Source organism: Eubalaena glacialis, chromosome 3 (assembly GCF_028564815.1).
Source record: "Eubalaena glacialis isolate mEubGla1 chromosome 3, mEubGla1.1.hap2.+ XY, whole genome shotgun sequence".
NCBI classification, from domain to species: Eukaryota; Metazoa; Chordata; class Mammalia; order Artiodactyla; family Balaenidae; genus Eubalaena; species Eubalaena glacialis.
In genome coordinates, this window is record NC_083718.1 from 151,282,653 (window position 1) to 151,310,615 (window position 27,963).

Sequence of the window (27,963 nt, forward strand, 5' to 3'; positions counted from 1 at the left end):
ATGGCCTACCATCCTACAAGGCTGAGGACCAGACAAACTTATTCGTGGGTTGACAAGCCATTGGATCGAAAACTGCACTACCAAACCTACAAGTGAGTAATAGAGTCCTTTGGTGAACTGGAACTAATAGCTTCTTCAAGCTGAGCTGTTAATAACTTATATCCAGGGTGTTCTAGGTACTATAGGTTGAGGATTGAGGGACAGAAAATATGAATTGATTGTAAGGGGGTGTGGGTTTGTTTGATGGAAGAAGATGTTAGCATAAATATAGCAGCTAGTGATACAGGAAGATATTACGTCAGGTTAATAAAATTTGATATGTATGATAATGTCATATCTATTTAAGATAGGTTCTGTATAATTCTGCATGATAACAGGGTAGGATGGATGTTGTTACTCCATCCTCTTAGCCCAAGACATCTCTGAACAATCTGATGTTGTTATTGGGCAGCTTTCATGTCTTAGGAAGCCTTTGTTGTTCTTTGTCAATAACTGAGAGAAGTTAGGGTTCATCCTAAGGCCTCTGGATTAATCATCCATGCTAAAACAATTCATTCAATTCATGTTATCTACTCTTGCGTGTGACTTTACTGGTAAATTGGTTTCTAGTAGGATTGGTCAGCAGAGAGAAACTATTCAGGGGGTTTTCTAGTTACAGAGCACATTCCTCTGTGCCCAGGGGTCTGAAGAGCTTGGCCCACCCTAAGAGATTTCCTAACATGTTTCTCTGTTATTTCCTAGAGAAATGAGTGTGAAAATAGAAGGTCGTTTGCCTGAGATTGACCTCCAAGTTGGACAGTTTGTGCTGATTGAAGGGGATGATGATGAAAATCCATATGTTGCTAAATTGGTTGAGTTGTTTGAAGACGGTGAGTTTGGGGCTGGAATGAAAAGTATTCCTTGTCACTAATGATTGGGAAGTGATCCATGGTGGGAACAGGGGTGGTTACTGATTCTTCTGTTCATAGCGGTATATAGGGTGTGCCTATGGGGTCACTTAAGCACCAGTTGTGCCCTCTTCCACCTAGTGAACATCTTTACTCAATAGAGCAATATTGGGTAAAAATGGGAATGGAGGGCTCAAGAATTTAGCTTTTGCATCATTTTTAGGAGGGGGTAAGAAAGGCCATGAAAGCAGGATTGTTGGAGTGGAGAGAAAGGATGAATTTTGGAAGAAGGGGGAAGGGAAATAATAGGTGATTTGCACTCTAGTAGAGACGTGCCCTTTAATTTTGGCATGAGGAAGTTAGTAATTTTGCAAATGAAAAGTTACTTTTACTAGGGAGGCAGTAAGTTGGATTGGGTAGGTGTATCAGTTGATTGACTTTCAGTCAGAAAAACAGAAACACTTTAGGTGTTTTATTTACCCAGAGGGACTTGTGTATAAGTGTTGAAAAGGCTGGAGAAGCAAACAGTGGTGTTTCCCAGAGATCAGTAAGTGCAGAAAGCCGCTACTGCCCTTAAGGCTAGAGGAGCAAAAGGGAAGGTAGTGTGAACTGGTGCCTGCAAGGCCACACTCACAGCTGCAGCTGATTTTCTCAGCTGTTAACTCTGCAGACCAGAGAAGAGCACAGAAAAGTGGGAATGGAGCAGAACTCCGAAAGGAAGATGAAGAAGGATAGCAATTTAAACTATACAAAACTGCTGCTTCCAAAAGCTAGGAGAGGAGTATGTGGAAGTTAGTCCTAGTCCTGTGGCAGTTTGTATGCCTAAAAGAAGTAACTGATAGAGTGGATGAAGGTATTTTACATTATAGAGATAGGGAGGATATTCAACAAGTATGGAGGAAAACTTCATCAAACTAACATCCGCTAGGGGGAGCACATCAGCAGGATGGGCTTTTGTATTTGAGGTTTGGGCCTTTGTGTATAGATTTTAGAACCATGTATTGTGCTACATTGGATGGCTTCAGCTTTCTCTGAAGAGAGCTAAGGAAGAGAAAAGGCAGTGATGATGGTGGCGCTAATGAGTGTATGTCCTTTCACTTGGAGCTAACACTGGTATGGAGTGATGTTAATGGTATATTATGATGATAAAGCTGAAGACTGCAAGCATATGTTTGCCAGAAGTCATCTCAGTGGCTGATGCTCTGAGTCTTGCTCGGAGTTTTGTTTTGATTTGCAAAATTTGTTCAGTACCTGTGATTAGAATTGCTCCTCTCAAACGCCTTTTACAATTTATGTGATGACCGATAGCACCATTTGGACGTGGAGCAAAGTGAGAAGAACATGGGTGCTGGGTGGAGTCAGATTGCCGCTGATTGGTCCTGTGACCTTTGACAAATTATTTAAGGGCCCTGAAATGTGATCACTTCACCGGTAAAAGGGAGACAGCCATAGTACCTACCTTGTAGGATTATTGTGAGGATTAAGGTAATGTTTATTATCTTTAACCTTACCTTTTCCATCTATCCCTCCTAGATTCTGAACCTTATTCCAAGAAACGTGCTCGAGTACAATGGTTTATCCGATTCTGTGAAGTCCCTGTCTGTAAACAGCATTTGCTGGGCCGGAAGCCTGATGCACAAGAGATATTCTGGTATGATTACCCTACCTGTAACAGCAACATTAATGCCGAGACCATCATTGGCCACGTGCAGGTAGGTGATGCCTTGATCCTCAGTTCTATCTTGAAGCTTATTTCTGGCTGATTCCTAAACTGCATGATCTCCAGGATATTACTGGCTCTCATTTACCTCACGGAAACGCATTTTTCCTGTTTGTCACCTTCTCTGCTTGCCTGCCTACTTCCTTTCAACAACAAATATTTATTGAGAGCACTTACCATGTGTTAGGAGCCTCCTGGAGGAAGTGACATTAGGTTGTGGCCTGAGGGATGAGCAGGAATTAGCAGATGTATCTCAGTGGGAAATTATATTTAGCTATGATTGTGGCAGGCATAAAGCACTTTGAGGCTGAATATGCTTGCTTAAATGAGACCTTCACCTTGAGTGAATCAGTACAAATAGTGTCATTGCTCCAGGCAAATGTGTGTTATGAGATTTTATGATAAATCAGGTTCTAAAGAGTTGTAGACTGAATTGAGACACTGGTTTGGAGACTAGGATATGGGTTATTTCTCAAGCTACTTCAGGCCCCCAAATGGGATTAGATCAGGATGTGAAGTGTGGTCACATGGTGATTAGGTGGTTGGTAGGGCAGGGAGACCATGGCTTGGCATGACTATAGTCAGATTTTTCCACTCTATAGGCCCAGCATATCATGTGCCACAGAATAATTTATCTCTGAGTTAAATGAGTGAAGAAGTGAAAGGCAGATGTAGAAGTTGAAGCAGCAAGATGGGTGGATTTGGAAAGGTGGGGGGATGTTTAGGCAGGAGCACAGTGGTGGGCATGAGCAGGACTGTGACAAGCCGAGCTCGACGAGTGGTGGGAAGCCATTGTGAAGAGCACTGAGGTCTCAGGAGGTAAAGTGGGGTCAGACTTTAGAAGGCAGTGAAAATCAGTTTAAGTAATCTGATCTTGCAGAGTGGGTAGCCATTGTAGACTATTGAGCAGGGAGGCATGCTTAGAGAAGTTTTTATGGGAAAACTTGGCATGGGTGAATAGAATGGACTAGAAAAGAAAACAACATGAGGTATGGATATCAGCAAGGAGGACTCTGTGGAAATATGCTGTGCCATGTCCGTGCCTCTTTTGTTTAGAAAAGTAATTGTTCCAGGTAAGAATGCAGACTTGAATGCTCTTTAATCATAGCTCTCATAGAGCCTTCGTTGACTCTTTGGGTCCTCATTTCTTTCTATCATCTATACTTCCTAAATTCAGGTAGTAGCTTTAGCCCCAGATGAAGTGATACCTATGGATCTGAAAAATGAGAAGACATTCTTTGTTAAACTATCTTGGAATGAGAAAAAATTCAAACCACTACCTCCAGAACTATTTGCACAGTTGGATAAGCTACAAGAAGGCAACCCTAGATGCCAGAAGTCCATGGAAGCCAAAACTAAGAGTACAGAAAGCCCTTCTTGGACCACAGCAGAACGTGTGGTCAAAAGGATTGAATCAAGGCACTCCACCTCCAAATCTCGCCAAACTCCTTCCCATCCTGTCACCCCAAGGGCAAGGAAGAGGCTGGAGCTCAGCAGTAAGTGTAAAATGGGTCACAGTGGGCAATACTGAGGCTAAAGGAAAATGATAAAATATTAATTCATGCTACAGTATTGAGTTAGTGCAGCAGTGAGCCAAGTACTAATTGGACGTCTCTTGAAATATATATCACATAAGATTTACCATTTTAATCATTTTTAAGTGTACAGTTTAGTGGCATTAAGTACATTCACATTGTTGTATAACCATCCGCATCATCTTCCAAAACAATCTCTCCAACCATTAAGCAATAACTTCCCATTCCCTCATGCCCCATCCTCTAGCAACCACCATTCTACTTTTTGTCTCTGAATTTGACTTCTCCAGATACCTCATATAAGTGGAATCATACAGTATTTATTCTTTTCTGACTGGTTTATTAAAGTTAGTATAATGTCCTCAAGGTTCATCATGTTGCAGCATGTGTCAAAATTTCCTTTTTTAAAAAATTGAGATATAATTGACATATAGCATTATAACATATTAGTTTCATGTATACAACATAATGATTTGACATTTGTATATATTGTGAGATGATTACCACAGTAAGTTTAACTAACATCTATCACCATACGTGCAGCTACTATGGAAAACATTATGGACGTTCTTTAAAAAACTAAAAATAGAGTTGCCATATGATCCAGCAATCCCACTCCCGGGTATATATCTGGAGAAAACTCTAATTTGAAAAGATACATGCACTCCAGTGTTCATAGCAGCACTATTTACAATAGCCAAGACATGGAAGCAACCTAAATGTCCATTGACAGATGAATGGATAAAGATGTGATATATTTGTATATATATGTATACAAAGGAATACTACTCAGCCATAAAAAAGAATGAAATAATGCCATTTGCAACAACATGGATGGACCTAGAGATCATCATACTAAGTGAAGTAAGTCAGAGAAAGACAACTACTATATAACATCACTTATATGTGGAATCTAAAATATGACACAAATGAAATTATTTACAAAACAGAAACAGATTCACAGACATAGAAAACAAACTTATGGTTACCAACGGGGAAAGGGGGTGGGGGAAGGGTAAATTAGGAGTTTGAGATTAGCAGATACAAACTACTATATATAAAATAGATAAACAATGAGGTTCTATTGGGCAGCACAGGGAACTATATTCAACATCCTGTGATAAACCGTAATGGAAAAGAATATATATATATATATAGAACTGAATCACTTTGCTATACACCAGAAACTAACACAACAATGTAAATCAACTATACTTCAATTTAAAAAAAAAGAAACATCTGTCATGATACCTAGTTACAGTTTTTTGTCTTATGATGAGAACTTTTAAGATTTACTCTCTTAGCAACTTTCAAACATGCAACACAGTATTAATTGTAGTCACCATGCTGTACATTACATCCCCATGACTTATTTATTTTATAACTGGAAGTTTGTACCTTTTGGCTACCTTAACCCATTTTGCCCACTTCCTCAACCCCTGCCTCTGACACCACCAATCTGTTCTCTGTATCTATGAGCTTGGTTTTCGTTTTTGTTTTTTAATTTAGATTCCATATATAAGTGAAATCCTATGGTATTTGTCTTTCTCTGTGTGATTTATTTCACTTAGCATAATGCCCTCAAGGTCTATCTGTGTCACAAATAACAGGATTTCCTTCTTTTTTATGGCTGAGTAATATTCCGTTGTATATACATACCTCATTTTCTTTTTTTTTTTTAAAGTATATGTAAGATTGGCTTCATTTATTTCCTTTTTTTTTTTAATATTTATTTATTTATTTGGCTGCATGGGTCTTAGTTGCAACACATGGGATCTTCCTTGCAGCATGTGGGATCTTTAGTTGCAGCATGAGGGATCTTTAGTTGTGGCATGCTAACTCTTAGTTGTGACATAAGAGATCTAGTTCCCTGGCCAGGGATTGAACCCGGGCCCCCTGCATTGGGAGCACGGAGTCTTAGCCACTGGACCACCAGGGAAGTCCCACATACCATATTTTCTTTATCCATTCATCCATTGATGCACACTTAGGTTGTTTCCATATCTTGGCTATTGGAAATAATGCTGCAGTGAACATGGGGATGCATTTGTTTTTTCAAGTTAGTGTTTTTGTTTACTTCAGATAAGTACACAAAAGTGGAATTGCTGGATCATATGGTAGTTTTTTGTTTGTTTGTTTTAAATAAATTTATTTATTTATTTTTGGCCGCATTGGATCTTTGTTGCTACGCACGGGTTTTCTCTAGTTGCGGTGAGTGGGGGTTACTCTTCGTTGTGGTGCACGGGCTTCTCATTGCGGTGGCTTCTCTTGTTGCGGAGCACAGGCTCTAGGTGTGCGGGCTTCAGTAGTTGCAGCATACGGGCCCTAGAGCACGTGGGCTTCAGTAGTTGTGGTGCACGGGCTTAGTTGTTCCACAGCATGTGGGATCTTCCCGGACCAGGGCTCAAACCCGTGTCCCCTGCATTGGCAGGCGGATTCTTAACCACTGTGCCACCAGGGAAGTCCCTCATATGGTAGTTTTATTTTTAGCTTTTTGAGGATCCTCCATACTGTTTTCCATAGTGGCTGCACCAATTTACATTCCCACCAACAGTGCATAAGGGTTCCCTTTTCTCCATATCCTCGCCAACACTTGTTATTTGTTTTCTTTTTGATGATAGCCATTCTGACAGGTGTGAGGTGATACTTCATCTTGATTTGCATTTCTCTGATGATTAGTGACATTGAGCACCTTTTCATGTGCCTATTGGCCATCTGTATAGCTTCATTTGGAATAATGTCTATTCGGGTCCTCTGTCCATTTTTTAATCTCATTGTTTGTTTTCCTGCTATTGTATGAGTTCTTGATATACTTTGGATGTTAACCCCTTATCAGATATTTGATTTGCAAATATTTTCTCCCATTCAGTAGGTTGCCTTTTCATTTTGTTGGTGGTTTCCTTGATGTCCAGAAGCTTTTTAGTTTGCTGTAGTCCCACTTGTTTGTTTTTACTTTTGTTGCCTTTGTTTTTGGTGTCAGATCCAAAAAATCATCATCAAGATCCATGTCAAGGAGCTTATTACCACCTATATTTTCATCTAAGAGTTTTATGGTTTCAAGCCTTACATTCAAGTCTTTAATCCATTTTGAATTAATTTTTGTGTATGATGTAAGATAGTAGTCCAGTTTCATTCTTCTGCATGTTTCAATTCTTCTGTCCAATTTTTCCAGCATCATTTAATGAAGAGTCTGTCCTTTCCTTGTTGTATGTTCTTAGCTCCTTTGTTGTAAATTAATTGGCCATATATATGTGAGTTTGTTTCTGGGCTTTCTATTTTGTTCCATCGATCTGTGTGTGCACCAAAACCATACTGTTTGGATTACGGTAGCTTTGTAATATAGTTTCAAATCAGAGATTGTGATGCCTCCAGGTTTGTTCTTCTTTCTCAAGATTGCTTTGGCTATTTGGGGTAAAATTTCCTTTCCGTTTAATTTTTTGAGGAACCACCATACTCTTCCATAGCAGCTGCATCATTTTACGTTCTCATCAGTAACACACAAGAGTTCCATTTCCGCACATCATCACCAACTATTTAGATCTTGTTATTATTATGTTGTTTTATATTGTTATTTTCTGTGGTTTTGATTGTAGCTATGCTAATGGATGTGAGGTAGTATGTCATTGTTACATTTCCCTAATGATTAGTGATGTTAAGCCCTGTAATTCGCTAATTCTTCAAGAGCTTAGCTACTAAGGTGACATTGCTTTTAGATCCTTAGTGGAAGAGCTAAGAAATATATATATATTTGTTATAATATAGTGTTAAAACTCTTAAATTCATTCTCGTACTTCTAATCTATACCATGGGGTTCTTTCCATCCTTCCCACATTCCATAATTCCAAATCAAAATTGATTTGCAGTTCTTTATGCCTTTAGAATATAGTCTACTGAGGGAGTAATGTTACTTTGATTAAATTTTTTTCTTCCACTAATGGTTATTTTATTGGTGATATACAGTTAGGTTCTTTCATTTCTGTTTAATTTTAGGGCTTTTCCCATCTTTGATTGATTTTCAAAACATTTAAAACATTAGCATAGTTAAAGGGTCAAAACTATTTAAGACAAGTGTACTCAGATAAGCCCCATTCCTTTCTTTACCCTTGTCCCTGTTTCTACCTCATCTTTTGTAGGTAATCAATTTTATTAGTTTCTGGTTTATTTTTCCTTTGGTTTTTGCAAAAATCAACAGATAAATCGAAACACACACAGACATATATACACACAGTCATACACAAACATGCATATAATTTTTATTTTATTATAGTTTTATTTCCCATTCTTTCTTACCCAGTAGGGTATTATACTGGATGTATTCTTTTCCGTCTTAACTTTTTTCACTAATAATATATCTGAAAGCTACTCCATGACTGTTCTGAGAGCTCATCCTCATCCTATTATGTGTCCTTAATTTTTCTGTTTATGTGCCAAGTTCATTGAGTATAAGTTATTTGCATTCTTGGTAGCTCCTTAGTAGGAGCTACCAAGAATACAAATGTTTAGGAGCTGAATATAAACATATAAAACATTTTGGAAATGCAGAAGACTACTAGAGAAATAATTTGTAATACCACCATTTAGAAATAATTGAGTGTTTTTTTCACTGTTGATTTTGTAGGATCTTGAAAGTTAGGGTAAAAAATTTAAACTTGACACAGTTACATAATTAGATGAGGCAGATATGATGAAAATATTTTGGATTGTTTTTGACAGAAAGATGGGGAAATGAGGCATGAGGGAGACCAGGACATTGGGACATTTTTACATTAATCTAGACATGAGCTACCCTCATATTTACCACACAGGTACTAGATGACTTCTTACCTTGTCTGCAGCTATTCCACACACACCCTGTGCTGTGACTAAAGTGAACTCCTCTGCCCAGTGCTTTTCTGCCTCGTTGCCTTAGCTCACATCAATCTCATTTATTCTCTTCACTTATTCCTCTCCTTCCCCTTTCAACTCTGTTGAAATTTTTCCTTTCTTTCAAGGTCTGTCTCAAAAGCCATGTTTATTAGCACTTAGGTGCTTTAGGACAATTTTTAAACTTCATACTATAGACGTTTATGTGTATCATCTGCCCTGTTAGTTTTGGCTGCGTTGGGTCTTCGTTGCTGCACGCGGGCTTTCTCTAGTTGCAGCGAGCGGGGGCTACTCTTCGTTGCAGTGCACGGGCTTCTCATTGCGGTGGCTTCTCTTGTCGCAGAGCATGGGCTCTAGGCACATGGGCTTCAGTAGTTGCAGCACGCAGGCTCAGTAGTTGCGACATGCGGGCCCTAGAGCACGTGGGCTTCAGTAGTTGTGGTGCGCAGGCTCCGTAGTTGTGGCTTGCGGGCTCTAGAGCGCAGGCTCAGTAGTTGTGGCGCATGGGCTTAGTTGCTCCACAGCATGTGGGATCTCCCCAGACCAGGGATCGAACCCGTGTCCCCTGCATTGGCAGGCAGATTCTTAACCACTGAGCCACCAGGGAAGTCCCACATATCTTTTAATAGCTCAATTGATATCTATGAATGAATATCCAGGTTCTTGGTGCCTTTGGTCATGGTGAGAGAGGAGCAGATCCAAATGTGGCTCTGTGTATTCTTAGAACCCAGTTGGTTACCCTCCCCCCACCCACCCCGGGGACCCATCTTCTCTCTGTTGGTAGATATAATCTGGGTTAAGAAAAATCTAGGACTTGGTATTACTCAACAGAGCCATTGGTATAAATTTTTTCAGATGCTGTTGAATGGGGCCTGAGGATATGCAGTATCACCCTGGTTGAGAACCACTCTTCTGGTAGATTACATCACAGAAAACCTGACCTGAACATTTATCTGTAAAAGCTGATTTAACTGTTGACTTATGGTTCTAGCTAGCAAAATTACTCATAGAATTTAAGAGAGAGTCTAAAAATAATAAGAGCTACCTGGCACAGGAAAAGAAAGCATAGAATAATTCAAAATATGGATAACTCATGTCTTTGTATCACTCAGTGAATGCATTTATAAAGAGATTAGGGGTGTATATAGTGCTAGTTATAAAATTCACACATTGTCTATGGTGATTTCTCTTGAACTTAGGTTTCCCTAGGACGCATAACACTAGGATTTCCCAGCAGACTTCATGGGCCTCGTTGGAGTCTCCTGGAAGAATGAAACGGAAAGTGGCCTTCTCTGAGATCACCTCGCCTTCAAAGAGGTCTCAGCCTGATGGTCCTCAGAACTCATCTCCAGCTCTGAGAACCCCAGAGAAAGCTGGAGAGATTCAGCAGTGTTGTGCCGAGGATGACAAGAAGCCTTCACCTGATGGGTGCATGATCCTGAGAATTCGAGTCCCAGCTTTGAAAACGACAGAGACTAGTGAAGAAAGAATACTTACTCCTATCAAGGGGGGACAGAAATCCTCGGTGGTGCCTTCTGTGATTCTGAAACCAGAAAACATCAAAAAGAGGTGACTGGGGATGCTCCCCTGCCTCCCACAGAGCAAATTGAGATGCTTCACGTGATGTGAAATGTGTGGGTCACAGCTGATAAACCTGCCTGTGTCACAGAATCACCAGCTTTTCCAAAATACAGATTTCTGAGCCTTTCCCTAGATGTAGGAAATTAACCTCCAAGTGTTGGGCCCAGGAATCTGCATTTTTGAGACGCTCTTTGGATGATTCTGATATACCCAGCTGTCCTTTGGGGATCACTGCTCCAGAAGATAATTTCCCAAACCTGAATTGCTTCACAGTCCTGGATTTCATTACTTGCTGTGGCTCTTTGCCACATTTTAACAGTGATTTTCTTAGTTTTTTTTCTTTTAAACTGGAAGCCATTTTCAAATACATACAGTACAAGAAGATAATGCATCTAGAAAAAACTCTGCAGTTTGACATTGGGCAATGTTTGTAAATAATGGGCTGCACAGGGAATGTGACAAGCCTGAAATTTCAATGTTTCCTGCTCAGAAACTGCAGCACCTGGCTTACCTAGTTTGCTTGATAAATGCTTTGTATTGAAAATATAGCTGCATTTCTGCTAACCTTGAGTGGACAGTAAATTCATTGATATGTCAGAAATTAAAAAAGGATAAGAAACCCTGCCTAGGATTAGTATATTCTGATCTCTAGTTGGGGAGGTGATGAGTCCGATTTAAATGATAAGCTTTTGGCAAACTTTAATCTCTGGGTTTGAGTCAAACTTCAATTACAAACTTTTTAGCAAAGTGTGATTAGCTCCTTCCAAAGGAGCTGCAGAAAGAATAGGAGCCAGTCAGGCCACCTGACTATCTTCTAGTCCTGCTGTTGATCCCTGGTGCCCAAAACTGCTTTCCATAACCTTGCGCTGGTATCTTGCAGGGAGGCCAAAGAACCGGTTCAGGATGAAGCTACCTCTACTCCCCATCGTATCCGCAGAAAGAGCTCTCTCTTGACTTTGAATCGGATGAGGCAGCAGCTTAGGTAAGACTGCTGCTTGGCAGGCATAAAAACATCCTGCCATTTGTGAAATCTATAATCCTATTTCTTAAATCCTCTTTTTATTTCTTGTTTGTTATTTGCTAATCCATTGAAATTCTCCTTTACCTAGTATGTCTGGAATTATGTTAATTTCACATAAACGTCATAGTTTGAAAGGGGCAAGAAACACTGCCCTGGCCTTAGGTGGCTCCCAGGGCCCCATAATCATCACACCCAGCAAGACTGTTAGTGCGGTGCCTAAGAGCATGATCTTTGATTCTGATAGACTTGGATTTGAACCTGGGCTTTGTCATTTACTATCTGTGTAACCTTGGGAAGGTTACTTAACCTTTCTAAGCCTTGGATTCCTCATCTATAAAATGGGAATAATAATAAACAAGTCACAAAGTTTTGCAGGGTTTAATGAGATAATATAAATAAAGCCCTTAATAGAGCTTCCCAGTAGCAAGAGCCCAAGAAGAGGAGCATACCTGATATTGCTCGGTTGCAGGAGAGACTCTGCAATACCTCGAATCCACACTGATCTGTTAGGAGCTTCTTCTGTAGACTTCGAACATTGAATATCAGAAAATAATGTGTCCTTCCATTCAGGTTTTTAGGTAATAGTAAAAGTGACCAAGAAGAGGAAGAGTTTCTGCCGGTAGCCGAGATTTCAGCCTCTGACAGTGAGGAGGAAGAGGCTTCCACACCCCCTCTTCCAAGGAGAACACGCAGCAATGTGTCCAGGAACCTACACTCTTCCATGAAGTCATCCTTACAGACCCCCTCCAAGACACCAAAGAAAACCGTAAGGTTCTTTTAGGTTTATTTCTCGTAATTTAGAAATTGTGGTGACTGAGGTCACACAACTAATAACAGCTGGGTTTTGAGCATAGGTCTGTCATATTCAAAGCTATGCCACTTGGAGTATTCATGGAGGAAAGGTTCTTTTTCTTTTTTTTTAATTTAATTTTTATTTTATATTGGGGTATAGTTGATTTACAATGTTGTGTTTCAGGTGTACAGCAAAGTGGTTCAGTTATATATATATATCCATATATCCATTCTTTTTCAGATTCTTTTTCCATATAGGTTATTACAGAGTATTGAGTAGAGTTCCGTGTGTATTCATGGAGGAAAGGTTCTACGTGAACCCTAGGACTGAAAATGAACCCAGTAGACAGTGATAAAATTTGAGTCCAAGTTCCTTTTAAGATACAGAACCGAATGGCCAAGAGCCAGACTGCCTGAGGGAAGGACAAGAACTGTAAGAACGCGTTTCCCATGAAAGCTGGCAGAGGGCTTTGTGCGCAGTCAGTGCTCAGTGGGTATTGAATCCAGGGCTGCTGAGCCGTGTCACTGGTTTTGTTGTGCCACTCAATGCACTTGAGGAATAGGGAGCACACTAGGTGTTGGTGATGAATTGTGTAACAGAAACATGGAAGAGGTAAATGGATGTCTCTGCTTTCTGTGGAACTTTAGCAGAGCATTGAAAGCCATTAAGAAAAGAGAGTCTTACTGTGTTCAAACATGTTTGAGAAATGTTTGGATTAAACAAAGTTAAATTGGTTTCATTATCACATGACTTCTCAAGGCCATTAACTTATTAATGTTATTGTGAGGGCATTAGTATATTAGGAAACATTTTCCGTGGAGCATCTTGTTCTTTAGAACAATTTAGAAATGCCTAATTAGGGGCCTTTCTAAAGCTGATCTCCATTTTTCCATATCAAGAAAAATGTGATTGGGCTTGGGTTGAAGTCAAAGAAAAGACCTTTAGGGAAGGAAATCCAATAGATCGCCTTTCTACGAGGCAGTCTTGTAGAATAGCTCACCCAAATGATCTGGTTTGATTGCATCTCCTGGGTCCCACCCAGAAGAAGGGATTTAGGAGGGGGGCCTCTTTAGCATAATAAAAAAGGTCAGAAGTCCACCTTTTTTTTAAAAAAAAAAAAAACTTCTCAGCAAGGTTTGTTATTATTTTCCTGTTTTCTCCAGAGTTAATAGATGTTAAGCTGTTAACAGGGTCTAAGTGCTCTTCTGCGTTTGGGAAGAGGTGTAGAGACTGTCACTTTATAGCTTGGCTACAAGCAGAGGGTGGGTAGGTGAAATGCCCCCCACAAAAGGGAGTGCTTTGTGGAAACACCATGAATACTACTGGGTAGCAGGCCTGCTCTAATGAGCCAGCAGCAAGGAAAAAAAGAGAATGGTGAAATCGGTCTGTGGGCCTAAACCGAATGACCCCATGGTTTGAAGTGGAAAAATCTGGGGAGGTTTCTTCAAGTACTGTGTAGGGGATCGTGGAAGTTCTGAGCTAAAGATTGACCATATTTTCAAAGAAGGCTAGAGGAAGATCTTTTTTATTTATATTTTTTAAAGATGCTTTTTTATTTTAATCAGTGAATGCAACTCGTGGGGGTGGAATAGAGGAGGATCTTATGAATCAAACCCCGTTTATGCCTGCTACTGTACCCTATTTGGGCAGAGTATTTAGGATTTTTTAATAATTTGCCTTTCTTTGAAGATAGTATTTTACTTTGAAAAGTATTTAATCCATACTTTTATTCATTCTTTCCTCAGACTGACACTGTTTTCAAATCCTAATACTGTATGTAAATTAGAAATAAGAAATTGTGTTTGGACTGTGAACAAAATGTATGTGTAATGTGAGGAGAGAAAGGGAGAATCTTGGTAATTTATACAGGAAGGAACTAAGAGGAATTCACTACCTCTCTTCTTTTTATCAGCTCATCATGAATCAGATTTGCTGATGCATCCTGGATGGAGTTTTGCTTTGTTTTTTCCTTCTGAAATATGTTCTGTCTCTCTCTTTTTTTATTTTGGAGTATAGGTGATTTACAGTGTTGTGTTAGTTTCAGGTGTACAGCAAAGTGATTCAGTTATACATATACATATACCCATTCTTTTTCAGATTATTTTACCATATAGGTTATTACAGAATATTGAGTAGAGTTCCCTTTGCTTTACAGTACGTCCTTGTTGATTATCTAAATGTTCTCTCTTTTGAATACAGCCCGAGCCCAGAACACCACGTCACGCCACTCCCCGGATCCGCAGCCGAAACCTGGCTGCCCAGGAGCCCGCCAATGTGCTGGAGGAGGCCCGGCTGAGGTGACGCCGCTCGGGGGCCCCTGCTTTCATTCACATGAACTGGGAGTGCTTTGTAGTCATTGGTGTACATAATAAAGGTAGAGAGTAAGATGAACGTGTGTGTTTAGAAGGAAGAAACCTCAAGCAGTGTCTGGGTGAGCTACTGTGGACAGGCTCTGGGAGGAGTATGCAGTCCACTGCCACCACTTTCTCAGGGTTGGAAGGTGATGGGTCAGGACACTGCTTCTCAGTTGCGGTACCCTTTAGAACTGCGTGGGGGCTTTTTCAAAATACTTAAGCCTAGATCCTGCCAGAAATCAGCTGAATCAGAATCTCATGTGGGATGAGGTCCACCCATGTGATTTGGGGAACCTCCCCAGGTGATATGTACTCTTAGTTAGAACCACTGAGTTGGATGATTTGTCTGGGTGGAGAAAGGCCAAATGAAGAAGTTTAAGAATGAAGGCATTCCCTTGGATGTGAGATTAAGGTTTCAAATAGAAACTATAGATAAATCTTTTCCATTTATTATTGAGTAGATAGTAAAATGCTTCTAAAGTCCTCCTTTTCCCTCATTTACCACCAACTTTAGGCTGCATGTTTCTGCTGTACCTGCGTCTCTTCCCTGTCGGGAACAGGAATTCCAAGACATGTACAACTTTGTGGAAAGCAAACTCCTTGACCATACTGGAGGGTGAGTCATGTTGAGGAAGCAGGATGCTCAGGGCAGAAGGCCCTGCTAGTGTACCACCTCAGGTGCTGTAGTTCACCCAAGCGGTCTTTCCCTGGTGTCAGAACAGGCAAGGCCATTGCTGAAGCCTAAGCTTCTGAAGCAGTTTTTGTTGTCAAAGTAATTCTATAGAATTCTGTCTTACAGAGAAAATGACACTGGCCTTTTTTGGGTGGGCACTTTGCATACAGCCTTGCTTATAGAATGAATGATTCTATATAAACAGGTCCTGCTCTGATCAGCTTCCAAGGATGGTCCTTACTGCTCCCACCTCCACATTTCAGGGGCCTCTGTCCTTCCTTCAGCACACATTCTCATACTCATAACTGATGATAGTGTAAGGCAGCTGCACAGACCTAGCCCGGGGTCTTCTCTTCTTGCCCCAGGTGCATGTACATCTCCGGGGTCCCTGGGACAGGGAAGACTGCCACTGTACACGAGGTGATACGCTGCCTGCAGCAGGCATCCCAAGCAAATGATGTTCCTCCCTTTCAATACATTGAGGTCAATGGCATGAAGCTGACAGAGCCCCACCAAGTCTATGTGCAAATCTTGCAGGTGAGCAAAGCTGTTTGGGCTTTTTGTTTTGGTTTTTTTGGTTTGTCTTTTGGTTTTGGGGTTTTTTTGGCCACGTGGCTTGCAGGATCCTAGTTCCCCGACCAGGGATCAAACCCAGGCCCTCGGCCGTGAAAGCACGGAGTCCCAGCCACTGGACTGCCAGGGATTCCCCTGTTTGGGCTTTTTGGAAAATACAGTTTCTGGGTGGCACATGAAAAGGGAAAGGTTTACTTAATTTTGTGCATATTACATGTTTACAACTTGCCAAGCATTGTCCTTTGTGTAGAGGTAGCAAGGGCAAAGAAGGCAGAATTCCTACCCTCAAGGACCTTGAAGTCTAGGAGCTGGATAGGAATTTCTGGAAGCTAGTACTTACCAACATGGTGAAAACCATTTGTACACAGCAGGCATTGTGGCAACCCGGAAAAGGGGTTAGAGGTAGGCCGAAGTTTGCATCTCACTTTTTCATTCATTAACCGTTATCTTGGAACCAGTAACGTCCAGTTACAGAGTCATACACTAATGATTTTGGAGGGGCTTCTGGGGCCAGCCTGTGGCTCATTTGCATTTCAAACACTATCTGTTGTCTCTCGTTGCCTTCTCTTCTCCTTCCAGTGGAAGGCAGAGGGTAGGATACTGAAGTCCTCAGGCTGAACAGCTTCCTCTATGTGCAGATTTAACTTTAAGCCAGGGCAGTAAAGTCCTGACAGTTCACCACTCACTCCCCCACCCGCCCCGCCCCGCCCCACTGCAGAGGCTGACGGGTCACAGGGCAACAGCTCACCACGCCGCAGAACTGCTGGCTAAGCGATTCCGCACTCGAGGGTCCTCTCGGGAAACCACTGTGCTGCTTGTGGATGAGGTAAGGAGGCGCCCACAGAAGGACTGGAGAAGAAGTGGCGTGGCACTTGATTGCCGTGTCCCGGGAGCAAATACTGGGCGTGAGGAAAGTCCTGGCTCCCTTCTTCCTTCACTCTGGCCCATTCTCTGGTGGTGAGAGGCATGTGTCCATTGATGTCCTTGCTGGTGGTGTGACCTGAGAGCACATGAAGCTAAAGCAGTGGTAACAGGCTTCACTCCGGGGCCCAGGCTCCGTCTCTGTGGTTGACCCTGCGTCTCTCTCCATTTCCTGGCAGCTTGACCTTCTGTGGACTCAGAAACAAGACGTAATGTACAATCTCTTTGACTGGCCCACTCACAAGGAGGCCCGGCTTGTGGTCCTGACCATCGCCAACACCATGGATCTGCCAGAGCGCATCATGATGAACCGGGTGTCCAGCCGACTGGTAGGGCCATTCTCAAGCTGTTCTTACAGACCCATAAGTTGGGCCAAGGAGTTCTCCAAAAATGAATACATAGGAATCTAAAATAAATAGGAAAAGTAAGAAATGTGATTTCTGAAATTCTTATAATTACTAAGTTGGAATTAAATATGTCACCATTGCATGGCTTTCTGCAAACATATCTTCTTGGTGTTCTGCTACCTCCGCACTCTTAAACTGCACAGAGCCCTAAAGGTTTAATTATTTAAAAAAATACTTAAGTGCTTACCCTTGTCAGGCAGTGTGAGATGCACGGAGTATGGCTGTGAACGGGGCAGACACGGTCTCTGCCCTTGTGGACCTTGTGGTTCAGCAGGAGTGAAACCGGGAGCCGAGCCGGTGCGTGTTGTAGAGGCGAAGATCGTCCCACCCACTCTAACGAGAGCACCTCTGCTCAGATCTACTTGTAAATGATTCCAGTAGAATAAAAGATTCTTTTAAGCTAAATGAAAAAACAGTTGAGAGCTACTGCCCTACAGGATCCCACAGGCCATTGTCAGTAACAAAAGGAGCTGGAAGCAGTGGTAGTCCTGGGATGAAATGTGTAAATTGTTACATGGGACTTGGAAATCAGGTTTGGGGACTTGCAGGTGGCTTTCCACCAGGACTTTCGGAGTGGGAAGTCCATGAACTTGTTCCTCTGTCATCTTGACTCCCCAGGGTCTAACCAGGATGTCCTTCCAGCCCTATACTCACAGCCAACTGCAACAGATCCTGGCGTCCCGACTCAAACATTTAAAGGCCTTTGAGGATGATGCCATCCAGTTGGTAGCCAGGAAGGTAAGTCGCCTTTGGGGAGCTCCTAGTCACACCGACAGTTTTTGCTGAGTATCTGCCCATGTGAGGCCCTATGCTGGGTGCTCTGGAGATGAAGAAAAAATTACGAAGTCCTGTAAAAACAAATACCAAAACATAGAAACAAAATTCTGAAAAATTCCTTAAACTTCTTATTGTATAACTAATTAGAAGGCTCTGAGTATGGTGGGCTTATATACAAGTGAAGATTAATTGATTCAGGGAGCTTTGTATAATCAAAAGGGCAACCTAGTGAGTGAGGTAGACAAACCTGGTTTGAATTCTGGCTCTAATACTTTAATAAACATGTGGAAGGTTACAGAAAAGTTACTTAAAAACTTCCTGGGCTTCAGTTTTCTCCTCTGAAAAATGGGAATAATAATAGTTACCTCATAGGGTCATTGTGAGAATTAAATGAGACCATGTCTGTAATGTACCTAGCAGGGTGCGTGTTCCATGGTAGGTATGAAGTGTGGGATGCCTACCCCCTCCAGGCTTACTGGGAGAATGCCAATTGAGATTCCTCTAAGACTTCTCCGAGGCTGCTGAGGAACAACTCAGGTTAAATGTCCACCTTGAGCTGAATGAAAGAAACCACACATCCACAGTATTTCAGCACTTAAAAGAGTTATAAACGTATTTCTAGTTTCTTACTGGAAACGATGTGAACTCTGAATGCCTATAGCAGCAACACACGTCTGTAACACCTGTTCAAAGCTGGGTACTATATTAAGTATTAGGGTCAGAGGTGAGCGAGATATGGTGTTTATCTCCAAGCTTTGCTTTCTAGGAGAGAGATCCTCAAAGTTACTATCTAACCCTTTTGTTGGTAGAGTTTTTCCACCTCTTCAATCATGCAATCTCTAAAAGTTCTTTTTTTTCCTCTGAATGGTCCTTTTATATACCATCCTACTTATTTGAGGTTGTTTTCTCCCTTTTCCTCTAAGATGCTTTATCTGTTGGTTTTGGTCTCTATCCTGCATTGTTAGACTTTCCTCAGCTGCCTTTGTGGTCCACTGAGGTCTAAGGGTGGAGATTACAGAGCTGATTGGGAGCTCTGAGTATATAAGTGGGGCTTGTTCACTGAGAGCTTCGCTGAGGGGTAATCTGATCGGGCCAATTTCAGTATCTTTAGTTTATTCCCATATTTTCTGGGATAGTCAGATTTCAAAGAGTAGGCTTCCCCTGTCCTGCCTGCAGGGCAGTGTTCTAGGATCAGGGGAGGTGGGCTGGAGTCAGGGAGGGTGGAGGTCTTCAAATTCAGCATGCAAATAGTAACCATCTATATTTAGTAAGGGGCATCTCCTCCTCTGCAACAATACCTAGTGTTACTGGTCCAGAGACTTTTTTGTTTATCCTTGCTTGAGAATAAATTTCTGGTCTCCTGCCATGGTACATAAGAGGGATAATCTCCGGGGCAAAGAGTTTTATGGAAACAGTACAAATTACCAAGGCACAAAATTTTCTCACAGAGCCCTAAACCCTCCCTCAGTGACCCTGATGTTCACCAACAGCATGAAATGGGGGAGAGGTCTAGGGCAAGGGTCAGCAAACTTTTTGTGAAGGGCCAGTAGTAAATGTTTTAGGCTTTCTGGGCCATAATGGTCTGTCACCACTATTCAACTCTGCCTTTGCATTGTGAAAGCAGCCATGTATTATATAATATGTAAACAAATGCACATAGCTGTGTTACAATAAAACTTTATTTACAAAAACATGGGGCAGGCCATAGTTTGCTGACTCCTGATTTAGGGCATCCGTTTCTTAACTTTCAACCAGTCCTCTTTATTTTAGCCAAACTTCCCCCTTTACCTCCAGTTCCAGTATCACTAACTCCTGAGCATTTTGAAGATTTTTAGTGTAACTTAGGTTTGTTCTTGGATTCCTCACTGCGGGCTTAGGAATGGGCTTTCTCAGTCTGCTAGGTTAACCAGTACCTTGCCACTTCTTTCCAACTTTCAGAATTATATTGTTTACTGCTCTCCAGTTGCTTCCTTTTCTTATTTAGGGTTCTTGGTCTTTAAGGTTTCAGAAGACTTCAAATTTGGCTGCTGTTTTTACCCAAAACTCTTCCCTGTAATTTCAAACCTCTCTATTTCTTAACATATAAACATACCTATATTGTTTATCTTATGATATCTGAAATCTTTGTGGGTTTACTTCTGTTGATTACTGATTCACGTGTCTATATGGCCTTGTTTCCTTGTTTTTTGTGTCTTGATTTTTTTTTTTTTTTTTAACTGTATGCTCATGTTCCTTAAGAGCTTTATCTGAGAGTTGATTGAGGCCTGGGTTGAAGTTGAATTCATTTACTTTGTTTGTGCTTCTGTCAGTTACTGAGGGGCACTACCAACTGGGACCATTTTTAAACAAAATTCTTTACTTGAGGTTTTTAGGAGACAACATAAATTTGGGCTACAAATCCATGTGAGGGCTTGTGGTTGCAAAGACTCGGTGAGTTTTTGTCACCCTACACCCACCTACCACCAAGGTCACAATAGGCCATTTTTCTTGCCATCCCTTCTGCATTGTAAGTCTTTCACTCACTCTCATACTGGGGCTGTAGTGGAGGTTGGGTCCCAAGTTTATGCAAGGTCTTTTCTTAGATTCCATGTTGGGTGGCCCCAGCTTTTTCTTTTGTCTCCCTCACCCCAGCAGCAGTTAAAAAGAGTGCTTATGGTCGCAGGGTTCACAGGTACCCTCAGAGTGGGAAGTGCTTTGGGTGTTTTCTAGCCTCCCAGGGTCACCTGTCCACTTTGATTCTAGGCCTCTGAGCAGCCCTTGAGTCCCTGCTATTAACCACTGTATGGTGCTGCTTCACACAGAGGAAAGGAGGAGTGACAGGGCGGAAACATCCCCAGGACATCCTCAACAGCTGAATATGGGAGATTAGAAGGAGGGAATAATATAGGCTGGTGCTCATGTTTCCGTCTTGGGTTACTGGAAAAGTGATTTTTGTTTTGAATGTCTTATATTTGAATTCTAAATAGACACAAAACATTTAAAAACTCCTCTAACCCTGTCTGTCATACTGAGTGAAGTAAGTCAGAAAGAGAAAAGCAAATATTGTATATTAATGCATATATGTGGAACCTAGAAAAATGGTACAGATGAACCTATTTGCAGGGCAGGAATAGAGACGCAGATGTACAGAGCGGACATGTGGACACAGGGGAGGGGTGGGGTGGGGAGGATGGGATGAATTGGGAGACTGGGATTTACATATATACACTACCATGTGTAAAACAGATAGCTAGTGGGAACCTGCTGTATAGCGCAGGGAGCTCAGCTTGGTGCTCTGTGTTGACCTAGATGGGTGGGATGGGGGGGAGGGAGGTCCAAGAGGGAGGAGATATGTGTATACATATAGCTGATTCACTTCGTTGTACAGCAGAAACTAACACAACATTGTAAAGCAACTATACCCCAATCGAAAAAAAAGTCAAAAAATAAAAAAATAAAATCTCCTATAATCCCACTTCCCAGAAATGACTCCTTTTAATGTCTTAGTTTTGGTGTGTGTGTGCGCACATGCATGTATGTGTATGCCTATACGATTTGCTTTTTTAAAATTAATGTTTTATAAACTTTGGAAGAAAATAGTTATTTTGGGATGCCATCAGGCAGGATGTCATTGCCTGCGATGGTTGTCAGGCGAATGATGGGGTTGCTGGCAAGCACTGGGAATATAGAAACAGAAATCCTTGCAGGCAATGGTGAGTCCAGGAGTTCCCTCCGTTAAATTTAAAATGCAAGAGCCCTCCTATGTCATCTTGGGAGAGAGTATAGGATTCCCCATAAAGGGAGCCCAGGAGCCCCTCAGCCTCTGTGCACATGGAAAGGAAGGCACAAAAGCAGAGCCATTGGCATGGGGGGTTGGTCTAATTCATCTAACCACAGATTCCTCTGGGTCCTCCAGCTTCATGGCTTCCTTCCCTCTTGATTCTGGTTCGTTTAGCCATTGACCAGGTAGTTTCCAAAATTCATCACATGCTGTGAGGGAGGCTCAGGCTGTGGCTTTATCTCCAAAATAGGCTCCACCTCAGCCTCTTGGCTTTTTCTCTTCATGCAAGGAACAAGACCCTTGTGTCTCCAGATGGTTCAGTAATGATCTTGGGCCAAAGGTCTCTTCTTTTAGATTTCTTCATTTTTCTAATATTAAATAAAGTTGAGAATTTCTGTCTCTTCCATTCTGGAATTATCTGTAAGGCCAAGACAAAGGTGTGGACTTGGGGAAAAGTCCCAGACACAGTATAATAATTTATATCTGAGCTCCCACCAGGTTCTCAGCCAGGGCTAAGTACTTAATTTCATGCTTAAGTCCATTCCCAGCCCTGCCCTTCCTTTTTAGCTGAACACAGAATCAGTTGGTTTTTCTCCTGGGTTGAGACGGCAAGGGGATCTCAAGGAATAAAATGTTCCCTCTTGTAGGTAGCAGCCCTCTCTGGGGATGCACGACGCTGCCTGGACATTTGTAGGCGTGCCACAGAGATTTGTGAGTTCTCCTGCCAGAAGCCCGACTCCCCTGGCCTGGTCACTACAGCCCACTTACTGGAAGCAGTAGAGGAGATGTTTTCATCGTCATACATCACTGCCATCAAGTAAGACGCTTCTGCTTCCTGACCCTGAACCTCCCTTGGAAGACCACTGCAGAGGGCCATGGAAGCATGCTTCCCTTTCAAAGCTTTTACTCATACAACCTGCATTTACTGACAATGCTGTCCTTTTTCTTAAGGGGCATAGTCTAGTCAAAGAGACAGAAATGTAATCCTAGTATAATAGGAGAATAATTACCATGTATTGAGTTACACTGTAGGTGTTTAAGAAGTAAAGTGCTGTGGAAACAAGAAGAAGGAAGTAGCTACTTCTCTCACATTGAATGATATACTCAACCATGTAATGGGGGTGCTGGTACATGTCCAGATATAGTTGCTGTGTTCCCTTACTTCCAAAGTGTTATTTTTCATATCATTTTGAGACTTTGAGGGGAAGGGAAATCCTTGCCAAATCATACAGGAATATAGGAGGAAATAGTCCCAAGTTTTTTCCTCTCTCTTCTCTAAAGACACAGAGAAGTTTTATTTGGCTTTCCTTGGGTTGATGGTACAGCCACTTAGGAGAATTCACATTTCCTCATTTTCTTTAAGAAATTCCTCCGTTCTGGAACAGAGCTTCCTGAGAGCCATCCTTGCAGAGTTCCATCGATCAGGACTGGAGGAAGCAACATTTCAACAGGTGATTGATCTACTTTTTAAAAAATCCTATTTTGGTCTGGTGCCTTTAAAATATAATATGTGGGAATTTTAACCACTGTGTAATAGTCTGTCTCTATTTTGTGCCAACCTGATTATGCTAAAGAATATCAAACCAGCGCCTATTTTTATGTGATATTTAATTGAGTTGCATGAGAAGAGACCTTTAGCAAATGGTTTCTGCATATTAGATTGAGGCTTTACTATGTGCCAGATACTTTTCTGGGAGTGGGAGATTCAAAGATGAGCAAGACAAAAGTTGCTGCCCTGATACAGCTTATGGTATAGTGTGGGGCAAAGCTTTCAGAACAAGCCTTGTTTAAAAACAAATCACAACCATCACCCTGATACCAAATCCAGACAAAGATGTCACGAAGAAAGAAAACTACAGGCCAATATCACTGATGAACATAGATGTAAAAATCCTCAACAAAATACTAGCAAACAGAATCCAACAGCACATTAAAAGTATCATATACCCTGATCAAGTGGGGTTTATCCCAGGAATGCAAGGATTCTTCAATATATGCAAATCAATCAATGTAATAAACCATATTAACAAATTGAAGGAGAAAAACCATATGATCATCTCAATAGATGCAGAAAAAGCTTTTGACAAAATTCAACACCCATTTATGATAGAAACCCTCCAGAAAGTAGGCATAGAGGGAACTTACCTGAACATAATAAAGGCCATATATGACAAACCCACAGCCAACATCGTTCTCAATGGTGAAAAACTGAAACCATTTCCACTAAGATCAGGAACAAGACAAGGTTGCCCACTCTCACCACTGTTATTCAACATAGTTTTGGAAGTTTTAGCCACAGCAATCAGAGAAGAAAAAGAAATAAAAGGAATCCAAATCAGAAAAGAAGAAGTAAAGCTGTCACTGTTTGCAGATGACATGATACTATACATAGAGAATCCTAAAGATGCTACCAGAAAACTACTAGAGCTAATCAATGAATTTGGTAAAGTAGCAGGATACAAAATTAATGCACAGAAATCTCTTGCATTCCTATACACTAATGATGAAAAATCTGAAAGAGAAATTAAGGAAACACTCCCATTTACCATTGCAACAAAAAGAATAAAATACATAGGAATAAACCTACCTTAGGAGACAGAAGACCTGTATGCAGAAAACTATAAGACACTGATGAAAGAAATTAAAGATGATACAAACAGATGGAGAGATATACCATGTTCTTGGATTGGAAGAATCAACACTGTGAAAATGACTCTACTACCCAAAGCAATCTACAGATTCAATGCAATCCCTATCAAACTACCAATGGCATTTTTCACAGAACTAGGACAAAAAATTTCACAATCTGTATGGAAATACAAAAGACCCCGAATAGCCAAAGCAATCTTGAAAAAGAAAAACGGAGCTGGAGGAATCAGGCTCCCTGACTTCAGACTATACTACAAAGCTACAGTAATCAAGACAGTATGGTACTGGCATAAAAACAAATATAGATCAGTGGAACAGGATAGAAAGCCCAGAGATAAACCCACGTACATATGGTCACCTTATTTTTGATAAAGGAGGCAAGAATATATGATGGAGAAAAGACAGCCTCTTCAATAAGTGGTGCTGGGAAAACTGGACAGCTACGTGTAAAAGAATGAAATTAGAACACTCCCTAACACCATATACAAAAATAAACTCAAAATGGATTAGAGACCTAAATGTAAGGCCAGACACTATAAAACTCTTAGAGGAAAACATAGGCAGAACACTCTATGACATAAATCACAGCAAGATCCTTTTTGACCCACCTCCTAGAGAAATGGAAATAAAAACAAAAATAAACAAATAGGACCTAATGAAACTTAAAAGCTTTTGCACAGCAAAGGAAACCATAAACAAGACGAAAAGACAACCCTCAGAATGGGAGAAAATATTTGCATGTGAAGCACCTGACAAAGGATTAATCTCCAAAATTTACAAGCAGCTCGTGCAGCTCAATATCAAAAAAACAAACAACCCAATCCAAAAATGGGCAGAAGACCTAAATAGACATTTCTCCAAAGAAGATATACAGATTGCCAACAAACACATGAAAGAATGCTCAACCTCACTAATCATTATAGAAATGCAAATCAAAACTACAATGAGGTATCGCCTCACACCAGTCAGAATGGCCATCATCAAAAAATCTACAAACAATAAATGCTGGAGAGGGTGTGGAGAAAAGGGAACCCTCTTGCACTGTTGGTGGGAATGTAAATTGATACAGCCACTATGGAGAACTGTATGGAGGTTCCTTAAAAAACTAAAAATAGAACTACCTTACGACCCAGCAATCCCACTACTGGGCATATACCCTGAGAAGACCATAATTCAAAAAGAGTGATGTACCACAATGTTCATTGCAGCTGCATTTACAATATCCAGGACATGGAAGCAACCTAAGTGTCCATTGCCAGACGAATGGATAAAGAAGATGTGGCACATATATACAATGGAATATTACTCAGCCATAAAAAGAAACGAAATTGAGTTATTTGTAGTGAGGTGGATGGACCTAGAGTCTGTCATACAGAGTGAAGTAAGTCAGAAAGACAAAAACAAATACCGTATGCTAACACAGATATATGGAATCTAAAAAAAAAAAACGGACAGGAATAAAGATGCAGACGTAGAGAATGGACCTGAGGACACGGGGAGGGGAAGGGTAAGCTGGGATGAAGTGAGAGAGTAGCATTGACATATATACACTACCAAATGTAAAATAGATAGCTAGTGGGAAGCAGCTGCATAGCACAGGGAGAGCAGCTCGGTGCTTTGTGACCACCTAGAGGGGTGGGATAGGGAGGGTGGGAGGGAGACGCAAGAAGGAGGAGATATGGGGATGTATGTATATGTATAGCTGATTCACTTTGTTATAAAGCAGAAACTAACACACCATTGTAAAGCAGTTATACTCCAATAAAGATGTTAAAAAAAAAAATCACAGAGATCAATCCAAACACTCTGAGAATAATTTCAACTATATCAAGTAAAAGGAATCATTAGGGCTTGGGCCTTAGTGGTTTATTAAAGGTGTTTAAGTATATACCTGGGAGTTTGTATATCTGTGTGTATGAGTATGTTTTAGACAAATAGAGATGTCAGGAAAACATTTTCCTTCCAGCTGTTTATTTCCTTTCAGCTTTTCTTCTTTAAATTCTTTTTTAAACATTTAGTCGCTAGTCATGTTTTGCCCGTTTTTGTTTTTGTAAAGCCTGAGACAGCTCTTCTGCAGAGAGTGACCTGTATTCTCTCTAGGCCTTAGTGCTTTTCCAAGGGACATGCCTTGGCACCTGCTCACTGTTTCTGCCAAGGAAAATGCCCTTATAGCAAAATTTGACTTGAATTATGACAGTCTCAGTAGGAACTCTCAGCCCATGGAGATGAGGACTGTTTGTATAACTGTGACAGTTACTAAGCATATTATATCTATTAACTCATGAGTGATATTGTAGTATATTTAATAGATAAAACTGAAGCTCAAAAAGTGAAATAACTGGCCTGGGTTGCTTATTTAGGTAATTGGCAGAACCAGGGTTCAGATCTGCTGTTGTCTGATTCCGAGGCCAGTACTACATTCTGCCCCTGTGTTTGTGCCCCAGTGGGGCACCCCTTGATGCCTTCTGGGGTACTGAGTATCCTGAAAAAGAAGTGTCTCATTTTCCCAAAAGAAGAAATAATGATTGGATACAGACCCAGGACTACCTTCTGGCAGCTGACCTCAGGTTTGTTTTTTGTTTCTAGGTATACAGTCAACACGTGGCACTGTGCAGGATGGAAGGTCTCCCGTACCCCACCATGTCAGAGACCATGGCGGTGTGCTCTCACCTAGGCTCCTGCCGCCTCCTCCTTGTGGAGCCCAGCAGGAATGACCTGCTCCTTCGTGTTCGGCTCAACGTCAGCCAGGATGACGTTCTGTATGCGCTGAAAGAAGAGTGAAGGGCTTCACAAGGAAGAACTGTGATCTGCTGTTTTTAAAGAGCCCTATTTCCATTTCCTAAGCACATGGAATCATTGTAGCAAAGTATACTGAACAGCAATGGCTGTCATGTATTTTGGAATTTTCCATTAAATCATTTGCTTTTTCTGGAGTGTTTGGGAAGTTTTATAGTCATTACAAACATCAAATTATAAAACCAAACCATCCTTCCTACACTAGGCCCTCTCTCTGGGTTTTATTTCTGTTAGTAGCCCTGACATTTATTTACTGGTAACATACCATGTATATAAATACATGCACACAATTATGGTATCTATATAAAATAGTTCCAGGAGAGTAAGTAAGAAATTACTTATATTGGTTGCTTCTGGGAAAGAACTGGATGGTTACCTTCAGGGTTAGAGGAAGACATTCACTGTATGTCATTATGTATCTCTTAACTTTTGAACAATGTGAGTGTAATATACTTAGCACATAAAAAAGAACCGCTGGAAATAATATCAGTAATAAATAATCCCTAGTAACAAATAGCTAGAAAATGGAATTTTTTAAAAGATACCATTTATCATAAAAACAAATCTTTAAATAAAAAATACTTAGATGGCACAGAAAATATAAGGTACCTAGGAATAAATCTAATAAATGTAATTAATCTCTAAATATAAAT

The 27,963-nt window shown here is 41.0% G+C and overlaps 1 protein-coding gene across 1 annotated transcript; it reads left to right on the forward strand.

Moving 5' to 3' along the window:
* Positions 1 to 27,440, forward strand: ORC1 (origin recognition complex subunit 1). Its single transcript, XM_061186590.1, has 16 exons — positions 1 to 92; positions 742 to 869; positions 2,421 to 2,599; positions 3,785 to 4,103; positions 10,205 to 10,574; positions 11,467 to 11,568; positions 12,178 to 12,373; positions 14,600 to 14,697; positions 15,269 to 15,370; positions 15,793 to 15,964; positions 16,719 to 16,826; positions 17,101 to 17,250; positions 17,947 to 18,066; positions 22,513 to 22,682; positions 23,229 to 23,316; positions 27,101 to 27,440. The coding sequence occupies exons 1-16, from the start codon at positions 1 to 3 to the stop codon at positions 27,293 to 27,295; spliced, it is 2,589 nt and encodes an 862-aa protein (XP_061042573.1). The 3' UTR covers positions 27,296 to 27,440.
* Positions 27,441 to 27,963: the final 523 nt, after the last annotated feature.

Bases quoted from the DNA above. Each gene is read 5' to 3' on its own strand.
- ORC1 (XM_061186590.1), top strand. From the start codon at position 1: ATGGCCTACCATCCTACAAGGCTGAGGACCAGACAAACTTATTCGTGG. The intron at 14,698-15,268 runs GTGACGCCGCTC...CACCAACTTTAG, and splicing joins CTGGAGGAGGCCCGGCTGAG to GCTGCATGTTTCTGCTGTAC. The intron at 15,371-15,792 runs GTGAGTCATGTT...TTCTTGCCCCAG, and splicing joins CTCCTTGACCATACTGGAGG to GTGCATGTACATCTCCGGGG.